The sequence below is a fragment of the Myxocyprinus asiaticus genome, chromosome 35, assembly GCF_019703515.2.
Source record: "Myxocyprinus asiaticus isolate MX2 ecotype Aquarium Trade chromosome 35, UBuf_Myxa_2, whole genome shotgun sequence".
NCBI lineage: Eukaryota > Metazoa > Chordata > Actinopteri > Cypriniformes > Catostomidae > Myxocyprinus > Myxocyprinus asiaticus.
The window spans coordinates 31,616,033-31,628,569 of NC_059378.1; the positions used below are offsets into that span (position 1 = coordinate 31,616,033).

At 36.8% G+C, this 12,537-nt stretch overlaps 1 protein-coding gene across 2 annotated transcripts in view; it reads left to right on the forward strand.

The window, feature by feature from the left end:
* Positions 1 to 12,537, forward strand: part of nckap1l (NCK associated protein 1 like) — a 165,353-nt gene that overhangs the window by 88,807 nt on the left and 64,009 nt on the right. For both annotated transcript variants that reach the window (XM_051672270.1, XM_051672271.1), the window contains 5 exons: positions 287 to 406; positions 968 to 1,107; positions 2,379 to 2,510; positions 4,629 to 4,847; positions 8,399 to 8,529. In XM_051672270.1, coding sequence (XP_051528230.1) covers positions 287 to 406; positions 968 to 1,107; positions 2,379 to 2,510; positions 4,629 to 4,847; positions 8,399 to 8,529 — 742 coding nt within the window. The remainder of the gene's footprint in view (positions 1 to 286; positions 407 to 967; positions 1,108 to 2,378; positions 2,511 to 4,628; positions 4,848 to 8,398; positions 8,530 to 12,537) is intronic.

Genomic DNA, 12,537 nt, shown 5'->3' on the forward strand with positions numbered 1-12,537 from the left:
TCCACACCTAATATGGCCAAGTCAGGATCCTGCCGTACCATGTTACCATGTCATGCCATGTAGCCACGTCAAGTCACCACGTTTTGTTTATGTAATGTTGTTTGGTAGTCATGTCCATGTTTGTTTTCTGTTCACGGTTTCTGGATCTCACATCGATGTAAATAAACACTGCACTTGGGTTCAACACTTCATCATCATCATCTGCCTGTCATTGCCATTATCGTTACAAGTTTCAGTGCTGATTAACTTATGCCTACTTCCTGTGTGTGTTCGTGTGCATTAATAGACTGACGAACTGGAGAAGCAGAGTTTGAAGCTGTGTGTGACATTCCTGGAGGAAATCGCTCGTCAGGCTTGTACAGTTGTGTTGGAGATCTGTGCTGAACAGTGTAACCTACATGAGAAGGTACCAGAAATGTATTTAACCCTTACTGAACCAACATCTACTCAGTTTACTATATTAAACCATGACTTGTATTACATATAGATAACTAATACTGGCAATATATTTATGCTGTTTAGCCAGAGGGGAACTGGCCCCTCAGGTGAGCCTGGTTTCTTCCTAGGTTATTTTTCTCCATAAACTAACATCTTGTGGACTTTTGTGTTCCTTCCCACAGTTGCCTTTGGCTTGCTCACTGGGGGCCTAAAAACAAATAATTTAAGGCATAATCTACATTCATTTAAACCGCACAATGATGACTTTAAGACATTACAGATATTACAGCTTCCTTACTCTGTTACAGCATGATTTTCTGTAAAGCCGCTTTAAACGATGTGTGTTGTGAAAAGCGCTGCAAATAAAAATGACTTATGAGGTGAATTTATCTGGTTTTAAATATGTTTAGATATTTATTGAAAAACAAAACAAATACCCAATGATTTTTTACAGTGTGCTGCTTCATTGAGATAAAAATCAGAAACAATGTGTAGCATTTCTCAGCATTGTGGTGTTGTTGTATTTTAGTTATTGGCCAAACACAGTGCTGAGACCATCAGTACAGCACGCAATAAAAAGCTGAAGAAACCCGTAGCAAAGAAAGGAGACGTGCCCAAAGACAAACCAGGAACAGAGAGCCACAGGAAGGACAGAGCCATCATCACGAAGTATGTAACAAGTCACAACACCAGTATGAGAACAATCCAACCAGGGCTCGGTTTCCAAATAATGTTAAGCTCACTTAAGATCAGCTTGACTAACACTGCATGTTATTTTACGATGAAGTAACGCCTGTTTTCCAAACCAGCACATATATAGCTTGTTATTTAGTAGAACTGAAGTGCTGTTTGATGGGAACTGCCCAGTCTAAAAAAAGTACTGAACTAAAAGTACTGAACTAAAGGCAAAGCTTTCACCAATATGTACAAAAGTTTGTCTTCTCAACATGAAGATAGTGTAGAAATACTGCAAAACATAGAAATTGCATGTAACCTTGTCAAGTCGCTAAAAGTTATTAGAGGAATCGTTTACCCCAAAAAATATAATTCTCTCATAATTTACTCACCCTCATGCCATTTCAACCTTCTATGACTTTCTATTTATTATGCGGAACACAAACCAAGATATTTTGAATGATGTATGAGGTGTTTTGTCCATACATTGTAAGTCAGTTGGATCAAAAACATTGACATAATTCCAAGTTCAACAAAACCATTTAAACTTAACGCAACAGTTTTCATGTTAACCATTTTTACATGGCAAGTATATAGCCTAATGAAAATAGATTGTAACTGAAAGGTTGAACTGTGTTCTCAGGACAAGGGTATATTTCATAAATGTCAGGTCGGGGCAGGTTGTCACAGTTGCCTCATATGTTTTACATTTTATACATTTATACAATGTATTAATTATGTGTTTTCAAAACAATAATTTGTTAATTTTGAATGTTATTTTTATTAATCGTTTTCTGTTTAATAATTTTAACTGTTAAAATTTAGCTGAAAAGCCACAAATAGGGTGATTAATGGCAGGTTCCCATTGTGACATCAAGCCCCACATGGAAACAACTGTCTTACCATATGCTTGAACCTGGCTTAATTCATCACAGTCAAGATGGTACAGGGTAGTTTTGAGTTTATTGATCTGGGTTCTCGCATATGAAGTGGATATGTAATTTGTATGAACTTATTTTTATGCTACAAAAACTGCCCCCTAATGACGGCCCTGGCCATCTTTTGTGACACCATGCCCCTCTACTGGGTCAACGTATTAAATGGAAATGTTCAACAGCTTTTTTTGTTGCCAGTATTTTAAGGTCTGTGCCTATATACAAGCTGACTCAAAATTAAACTTTTTGCGAGAAATATTCACTGGTGTTAGAATTATGTTTTTCTCTAGTTCAGCACTAAGCTGTAGTTTTGTCTCTGTTCTCTTTCAGTCTGGATAAGATGCACCAGACACTCACAGAGCTGTGTGCCTCCTACAGTAGTTGCACTGACTTCACAGTGTTCAAACACATCATCATACCATCAGAGTTCCTGCTTTCACAGCTGGAGATCAGACTTACCAAGTATTGATCGCTTTTCAGCTATTTACTATTAAAGTATACAGTTTGTGCATAGGTCTAGATTGTTGGAGTTTGTTGAAAATTCATCTCATTCTCACATCCTGCCTTAAAGACCACATAAAATGCCTTGTCAAGTGCAGTTTTATGTCCTGTGATTTTATGTCCCTTTGAAACAGGAAGTTTATGGGAGGGACATATTTAAGTGACCTTCCACTTTTTTGTAATAGCCAATAGTCTTTAGTTACTTTACAGCCATGAACCTTGCTAGTCAGTTGCAGGCAGTGGTGGCCCATGCATTTTTTTTATTTTCTCCCCTTTTCTCCCCAATTTGGAATGCCCAATTCCCAATGCGCTCTAAGTCCTAGTGGTGGTGTCGTGACTTGCCTCAACCCAGGTGGCAGGGGACGAATCTCAGTTGCCTCCGCGCATCTTATCACGTGGCTTGTTGAGCGCGTTACCGCAGAGACGTAGCGCATGTGGAGGCTCACGCTATTCTCCGTGGTATCCACGTACAGCTCACCACGTTCCCCACGAGAGCGAGAACCACATTATAGCGACCACGAGAAGGTTAACCCAACGTAACTCTACCCACCCTAGCAACCGGGCCAATTGGTTGCTTAGGAAGCTTGACTGGAGTCACTCAGCACGCCCTGGATTCGAACTTGCGACTCCAGGTGTGTTAGTCAGCGTCTTTACTTGCTGAGCTACCCAGGCCCCCCGGCCCATACATTTTAAAGTCTAGGGGTGCTTCTCAATACTCAAAATGATGCTTTTTCATTTCTTTGCTCCTCTGTCCTTCAGCCCATGACCTGGAAACTGATCAAAGTGCACTGCATAAATGGCATATCAATTCTCTTAATCAGCAGTTTTCAAACTGTGGGGCGCAGCTCAACAGTCTAAGCTTACACTGTTGATGTTAAGGATGTGGTTTATTGAGGAAGAAAATACATACCAAAGTTACTGGAGTCGATATTTGGCGGGTAACTTTGAGGAACTGCTGCATAATACGTGGTTTAATTAACATTTATAAGAATAAAAGTTTGAATGTTGCTCTCTGTTGTGAGAGATGTGAGTAAATCAAATGACCTTCAAATCGTCTAATTAAAAATTGTCGCAACTCACATCTTCTCACAAAGAAATATTACCTTCTGAAGTTTATCTAGGATGCATACACATTTTTTTATCTCCAGAATCCGAAAATATATACAGTATAACAATATAAAAATGTGACCAAGTTTTTGTGACAGGCACAGTTTCACATTGACACAGAGACTCGTGATGCTGCGAGTTTATCACAATAGTGTATGCAAATAAATAATCCCATTGTCATGAAGACAAAAATGTATTTTTAATGAAAATAATACAAAATACGGTTTCATATTTTAAGTGGCCATTGATCATGCTCACCAGAGTATGCCGACTGAGTCTGTTAGACTGAATTGAAGGGCAATTGATCATAATTGGTTAATTGCTCCTGAAATATGATGAATTATGCCTGAAATGATGAATTTTGATAAAATAATGCTGAAGGGCAGTACCTCAAAACTTTTAAATAAATGGTAGAGTAGTATATATACAGGTATGTGACCACATTGGGCTCAAAGTGTAAACGCTTATCGGTTCGAATGCATTCAAACAGATGCAAAGCCACCTACTCACCTTTCATTCAGTAGCATTTAAATTTTCCGGTTACCTGTGGTTTTGATAGGAAATAACCTTCCGACCGGAACACAAAAAAAAAAAAAAAAAAATGCATACATGCAACATGTAGTGGCACAGATGTGAGGCACACACACCCAAATAACACAAGCTGATAGAACAAGCATTCCCACCCATGTCCAGTTGTGTTACCCTGGCACAAAATTACACTTTAACGCTCACAAAAAATTGGATAAGGCACAGCTTAAGGTTGTAACACACAGCACCTAACGTGGATACATGAATTAGGCCCATGAACTTTTTGTGAGGTCTTTTGAGGCTTCCTTTAGTTTAGACCAATTAAGTCAATTTTAATGACTAAAATGTTCATGTTTAAAAAAATTGGCCCGCTCATTAAGCATTACCTGTAGCACTAATTTGTTCAGTCAGCATTACCTAAGCCTAACGGATAAATATTTCCAGGGTGATTGTTCAAATGGCCAGTTATAACCAGAGCAATCAGGATATTGCCAGACCCTCTGATCTACTGGCTGGGATTCAAGCATATGTCACCACTCTGCACAGTCTTGGCTGCTACATCAACATTGATGTATCACGGCTGGTGAAGAGTGTGCTGCTGCAGCAGACGCAACCGCTGGACTCATATGGAGCTCAGACCATCACAACACTCTATACAAACTGGTAAGACCTCATGACCTTGTTATTTGGGTGGTTCCTGTGACTCAAATGGGGCTAGCATCGCCAAGGTTATGGGTTTGATTCCTAAGGAACTCTGAAATTGATTAATTGTATACCTTGAATGCACTGTAAGTGGCTTTGGCTAAAAGTAAAATGGCACAAGCACTACAAGCATAACATTTTATTTTTAGATTCCCATGTGATGAATATTTTTTGTTAAAAATATATAGCTGACATGCAATTTCAAGTGAACCATTATTATGCTTGCAGTTTTATGACATCATATTGATTGAGACAATATGTGGAATTTGTACTCAGTTTAACACTTAAAAATCTGGGGCCGTGTGTATAAAACTTCTCAGAAATGCTCTTAAGAATAGCCTTAAGCTTTGACTTAAGTGTCGAGAAATTCTTAGCAAAGAGTAGGACTTGCGTGAGAATAGGAGCTTTTTATAAAGATGCTAAAAGCAACTTTCAGCAAAGTCTAAGACTGATTCTAAAGTGCTGACTAATGTGACACTTAAGTGTTGTGAAACAAGGACTACAATGATGTCGACCCAAAAATGGCCACCCTTAAACACTGAATCAGATAATAGTGAGCCTGTAAGGGCACCATTCATTTATTCATGAATTAATACAACGCATTATAAAACAATATTTTGAAATTGGTTATTTCTGTTGATTAATGATTTGATTAATCAAATGATAAAGCCAAATTTAATTTCTTGTATTTTAAAACATTGTTCCATATCTTGCCAAATGTTGTCCTTAAACAATGAAAAAATTAAAATGCAAAGTCTTGCAATATAAATTACATATGCTTTTCACATTATAAAAACAAAATTTCTCCACAAGGACTATTTAAATCATGGAATGAAATGATAATAAAACAAATTGTTGTAATCCCATTACAGCTACATGTAAGATTTCAGGTAAACACAATATTTTACCATAGCACTAGGATGAGAGGCATTGGCGCACACTCCATGAAGTAAGCCTTTTTTATTTTTATTTTATTTTTATTTTTTGGCCTATTTGAAGTAATAATGACTCGCTTTGTCATTCCCGACGTTATTTTGCAAAATGGAAAGTTTTCAAATGTTTAATTCATAACAATGAGTTTCAATGTATTCAATAAATGAAAACAAAAAAAAAAGCCATTAAAAAAATGATACTGATGGATTTCATTTTGCTCAACTACAAAACACATTTGCCCAAATTCCACTGTCATAAGTCAAACACATTCTTTCTTTGTTGTAGAGTGTGTTGTCGCCACTGAACACAGTTATTGTGCTACTCCTAACTAGTTTAGGATGACTCTCCAGCACTCTTAACAATTTAGGAGCTGAGACCAAGTCTAAACACTTATGAACCTTTATGAATTTCACTTATTCTTAAGTCTAGAACTAAGAGTAAAATTGCATCATTCTTAGAATTTAAGGCACTTAAGGCTATACACATGGCCCCTGGTCATGTATGACATCAGTAAATCACTCATGATTTAAAACAACACATAAAACAATATTTTGATAATAGGTTATTTTCTGTTGATTCATTCTTTGATTGATCAAACGAGAAAGCCACATTTTATTTCCTTTATTTAAAAACATTATTCCATATCTTGCCGAATGTTGTCCTCAAACAATGTGCAAACTGAAGGCTACAAAAAAAAAAAAAAAAAAAAGGCAAAATCTTGCAATATAAATATAATTAGAAGAAGGGTTAGGTTAGGGTTATTTAGGGTTAGGGTTAGAAGTACAATATAAATCATGAAATGAAATGATAATAAACCAAACTGTTAATTCCATTACAGTTACATATAAGATTTCCATTAAACACAGTTCAATTTAGTGATGAATTTGACGTTCAACGTTATAACAATATTTTATTGTGGCACTCCGTTTGGTTACTTCACTCCATGAAGTAAGCCTACTTTTATTTTATTCATGTATTTATTTATTTTTGGCCTATTTGAAGTTATAACTTGCTTGCTGTTTTGGACAGTTGTCTTGCAAAATGGCAATTGAAACTTGAATGACTTTGAATTGATAATATTTACAAATAAAAATAAATCAGTAAAATATAAATTATGAGCTGGGCTTAAACATCTTTCAAGCTCTCAGAAATCTGTCAAAGTATCTGACACCCCACACAAAAATATGAGCTTATTAAGAGTTTTATATAGTGTTTGGGTTGGGCTCTTTTGAGATGCAACTCTGTACCATTTTTCAAATTAATTTTTTTCCCATAGAAACAGGCTTTCTCTACTGTAAAGTGGCGTCACTGATGGAGGTTGCAGTGCTAGCACAAAGATATTCAACTAATCATAATTGAATTCATTGTTGATTATTTTCATCACTGATTTTTAGAATTTGAGTGAAATTTAGATTTTATTAATTAGTTGTTGCAACCCTCTGAAAGCTTAGGCATGAAGCCCATCACATTTTTCAAATGCTTAATTCACAACAAGGAGTTTCAATGTATTCATTAAATGAAAAAATGTGCTGCAATTAAAAAATTATATTGATAGATTTCATTTCGCTCAACTACAAAAACACATTTGCCCAAATTCCACTTTCCAAGTCCAACACATTGTATCTTTGTTTGCTGAGTTTGTTGTCTCAGTGGAATACATTGTGCTACTCCTAACTAGGTTAGGATACCTCTCCAGCACTCTTAAACAATTTAGGAGCTGAGACCAAGTGTTAACACTTAAGAACCTTTATGAATCACATGTATTAAGTCTGTAAGAGTCAAATTACGTAATTTTTAGAATTTCGACACACTTAAGACAAAAATTTTCCTCTAAGTGGCTTTATACATACGGCCCCTGGGCAAGTAATAAGAAGTTGGCAGTTGCAGAGGGACTGTTTCTGTAATGTTTTTTGTCTATGCTTTACGATTGTTGCTTGTCAGATTGTATGACATGACCCCGTTGAGATATTGGGTAAATTCCAAGGCAGACTCTATGACATATACGGTCTTTTATGTCAGTGTGTACAATATACATTTCATAAATTTGGTTTGATTGACTAAGCAATCAATCATGTCATGTTTTGACATGTTCATTGATAAAATTAAATAGGGACCCAATCCCAAGCAATATTTTGCCAACATTTTCTCAAACTGCACAATCGTGACCAAAACCATACAGTATGCATGGAGTTTAAGGCAGCATCCTCACCAAGGGGGAACCTCATAAGGGAATGAACATTCTATGTAGGTAGCAATAAATGGTGTTGACTATAGTGTTTTTAATAGAACAGTGGTCCACAAATGCATAATATTGTTGTCAAAGTGGAAATATGATTTTGATGGAGAAAATGGCATACTGTAGCAACAAAACATGCATAGTAATTTTTTTATGTAGAGCAGTGGCTGAATCTGAGTAAGAACTATGTTTATAAGGTTTATCTCTGGTTTATAAGGGTTTCTGCTCTCTGTTTTAAATGGGTTTCTGGTCTCTGGTTTAAATATATTTCAGGTCTCTGGTTTAAAAATTCAGTATTTCCGGTCTTTGGTTTAAATAGGTTTCTGGTCTTATATTCTGACAGGTTTCTGGAGGGTCTCTTGCGTCAGGCCAGCAGTGCTCTCATAGTCCACTGTCCCACCATTCAGTGTTTTATAAACCAGAATATTGAGAACGAGCAGAGCTTTCGTGCTGAGGAATACTCTGACATTTGTGGTAAGATGACAATTATGAATATATTTTATAGAACACATTTTTATTAATTTACTGCATATTTCTAAACTACCAGCATTCATATATATGTATTTATCAGATATATATACAGTAAGATGTTTACTAGTATAGTAATGAGAAAAAAAATATATGGGTTACGACTGTAACCTTGGTTCCCTAAAAGGAGGGAACGAGTCGCTGCATCTGATGCTGATGCTATGGGAACATTGCAGTTCAAGGTGACAAAGTGATGAGTCAGGCTTGCAGAGCATAAAAGATGTAATCGTGACCCTAAAGAAAAAAATTCTGATGATATGGCGCTGTGCTCTGGTTTCTATGCTTGCTGTGATTCCATACGAGCTTCAGAGATAGTCACTACAGGGAGGAGTTCCCATAGCATCAGCAACTGTCGCAGCATTGAACTGACCAACTTGAAAGGGAACCCTTATAACATTTAACACAAGAAGCATTGGCAGCACTAGGATTGGGCTTCCTGGGCTTAAGCCCTGAATGTTTTTTGTAAAGCCCCAATGTTTTATCATCTGGTAGAGATGTCAAAAGTATCAGTACAAGTACCAAGTCGATACTAAAATATAATGGTAATGATAGTCTTTTTACAGTAGCGGGGTTTCCCAAAGCACTAAGTAGAGCGTTATTTGCTAGTACTTAATCTTTATGGCACGTTTCCCAAAAGCATAGTCATCTAGTAGCATGTGAAAACAGTTGTAAATTAACAAGAGCCTCAGACCAATCATTAGTCCATAATGTGCTACTTAAATGTATTTTTCTTGCATGTTTCACAGTTTAATAAAAACATTTAATGCTTTATAGTCGTATTGGTGACACTTTATTTTAGGGATCAGAAATTAGACAGTAATTGTTGTCTAATAATTGGACTTGTAATGGACTAGTAACGGACCTGTTTAGAATTATAAGGTATTTATTAGGCCTTTGTTCACTGATTTCTTATCCTTGCCTAATAGCCTGTTTACATTTGTTTTTCCTAACAATGAACTTATTAGGTAAAAACAAAATATACCAATAGCTAGTAAGGTGCAAAATACATCTTTTATAGGTTCTCATTACACTGTGTGAATATGCAGCTTAAAAGTATAGTGTTGCTTAGTGTAAAAAGCAACTAAAAGCATCTTCTTTGCATAAAGTGCAAATAGTGTTAGATGCTATTTGCACCCCTGATCAATACTACCATACAGTAAGGGGACATCACTGCAGCAAGTTAATTGTGTTTATTTAGAGTCCCACAGGCACCCTACACCAACCCCTAAACCTAACCCTAACCTTCCCTACTTTGTTGAAATGCTATATGCATTCTACATGTATTTTATACTTACAGTATAAGCCTCACATTCACACAGAGTACTGAGAACCTATAAAGGATGTAATTTGTGGCATACTAGCTACTGATATGTTTTGTTTTTAGCTAATAAATTCATTATGACAAAAGCAAATGTAAAGGGGCAAGAAAGCAAGAATAAGAATTCAGCCAATAAAGGCTTAATAAATACTTTATAATGCCAAACCAATCCATCACTAGTCATTTACAAGTGTAATTATTAGTCATGAATAACTGTCTAATTTCTGATCCCTAAAATAATGTGCTACCGTTGTATTTTAGGAGATCACTATTTCCGAAGGTTGAAAAAAAAATCACAATTAAAACAATAGGTAGCCTCCGTAGTCTGCTTATGCAACGTGATAGGCCTAAATTTACATGATTGATAATACAATTTAACATTATGTTGACCTTCTTTGATAAGCATAACTGATAGCAATAGAGAGATGATTTGTTGTGATTAATCATATAGATTTCATAAGAAAACATGTTTGACCCTGCAGTTTAAAACTTAAATAGTCCTAAATAAACAACATGGTGGTATTTATACTGCAATGCTGCATGGGATTCTGAGTTCATCAAGCATGGATGGTTCTGTAAAACCTAGCCCTTCCACTTGTTGCCCCTGGAAGTGTTGAGAATGAGTGATGGACAGAATGGGAGAAAGCTAATGTGGACTAAGTAGTTTATTCATTCTTTGTTTGACATTAGAATTCAAAACGGTCAGTGCAGACGGTAATGGCTTTGAAGTTTTATTTTGTGATTATTTGTATGTTTGTAACATAAAAAAGATATTGTGATGTTGAAAAGATAATTTGAGAAGCTGTTTCACTATAGCAACTGCTTCAGTCCCTCTCTGCTGATAAACAGCAGCGCGAATGCAGATCACACCGGTTGGAACCCAGCCTAATGTTATTCCTCCAGTTTGATCGGACATGCCAAAAGGTTAATAGCGGCCAATTTGCATGCTGGGTTGAGAAACAAGCGTTACTTCATTGTAAAATAACATACAACATTAGTTAAAATTATCTTAAAAGTGTAAGTTGCAACATTTTCGATGAGCCAGTATCAGTAATTCCAAATACAGACTCAGCTGGGTACTCACGCTTGCTTGCAGATGTTTTCCAGCACTCATGCGTATTTGCACACATGAAGAACGCTCGTGACTCACGACTTGCAGCTGTGTGCGTAGAAGGTCAAAAGGCCAGTCTTAATGAGATATTGAAAACTGTGTTGACTTTAGTCCATCCAAATGCAATAAGTACCAAATATTTAGATACATAACCCTGACAACAAAGAGTAATATGCAGATGAGCTCAATTTACTAACTTTAAGTCACAAGCCAGGGCATTTGCATTTATTACAAAACACTTTTATTAAGACACGGTTGGGTGCTGTCACTCTAAGGTGCATTGTTTTGTATAGGTCAAGTGATCTGCGTATTTACAAGTCAATACAGAAGTGAAAGTGAGCCATTTTGTTTTAAATGTGACTCACTGATTGGCTGCAATGTTTAAGATCACTGTAAGTTAGAACGAACTATCCCCAGCATGTCTGACCACATGCATGTACGCACATACACACCCAAACAACAAGACGTGTGTACACGGTGAGTTCAACACTAGGGAAATAAACAATCAAAACAACACCTATCTGCTTAATGTTATCATTGTTATCATGGAAATGAAACTTGTTGCACTTGATGAAGCAGTGGTTAGGTTTCGTGAGGTAACACAAAGCATTAAAAGATGAAAACTGATGATATCAAGGGCATCTAAACATCAGTCCTTCATGATGTTCAAGGCCTGAAGCATACAGCATTAAGCTAGATTGAGGACTTGAAGCCGCCCATGGAGAATTCTAACATGGAATCATCAGAAGTGCTCAATCTCCGATGAAGAGCCAATGCTCGATGAAGCTGTTAAGCCTCCAGTGTCAAAGGTTTTTACGAACTCAGAAAGAAGGAAAGGTAAGAGTTTAAACTCCAACTTCATCATGCTGAGTTTGAAAGGGAAGAGCTAATGAACTTTAACTTGCTGAAACCCAAAGAAGCTAAGGTGGTGGAGAGCAGTCGATAGGCGAGTTGGCAACTATTATTAAAGACATTTCTGCACCTATCTCATGTAACCCATGTTTTAACTTGCGGCCATAGCTCTCAGCAGTGAATGAGGACTCTATATGACAGCTACTGTATTAGAGCTGTCGAGGCATCAATATCAGTCACACATCATCTCCATGCACCTTCCACCTTTTGAAATGATCAAGTTCGATGGAGACCCTTTGAAGTATTGGCAGTTCATGAGGATTTTCTCCTCTGTGATCGATAAAGAGACAGTGCCAGATCAAGAGAAACTCATGCGACTGAATCAGTACATTGTTGGCCAAGCTAGAGATGCCATTTCACATTGCTTGCACAATCCCGACTCTAGTCTGGGCTATGCTGAAGCAATGGTTATTCCAAAGAGATGTTTTCATAACCTATATGCAATATCACAAGCATGGGTTTACAAGGTGCTGGAAGTACAAGGACATCAAAGACAAAAAGCAGTTACAAAGCTTTGCAGACATTCTCTGCAGCTCCAGGGATATTTTAAAGGCCATGAAGTGCGAGGAAGAGCTAAATGGTGGACATAATGTGCTACAAATTATGGAGAAGC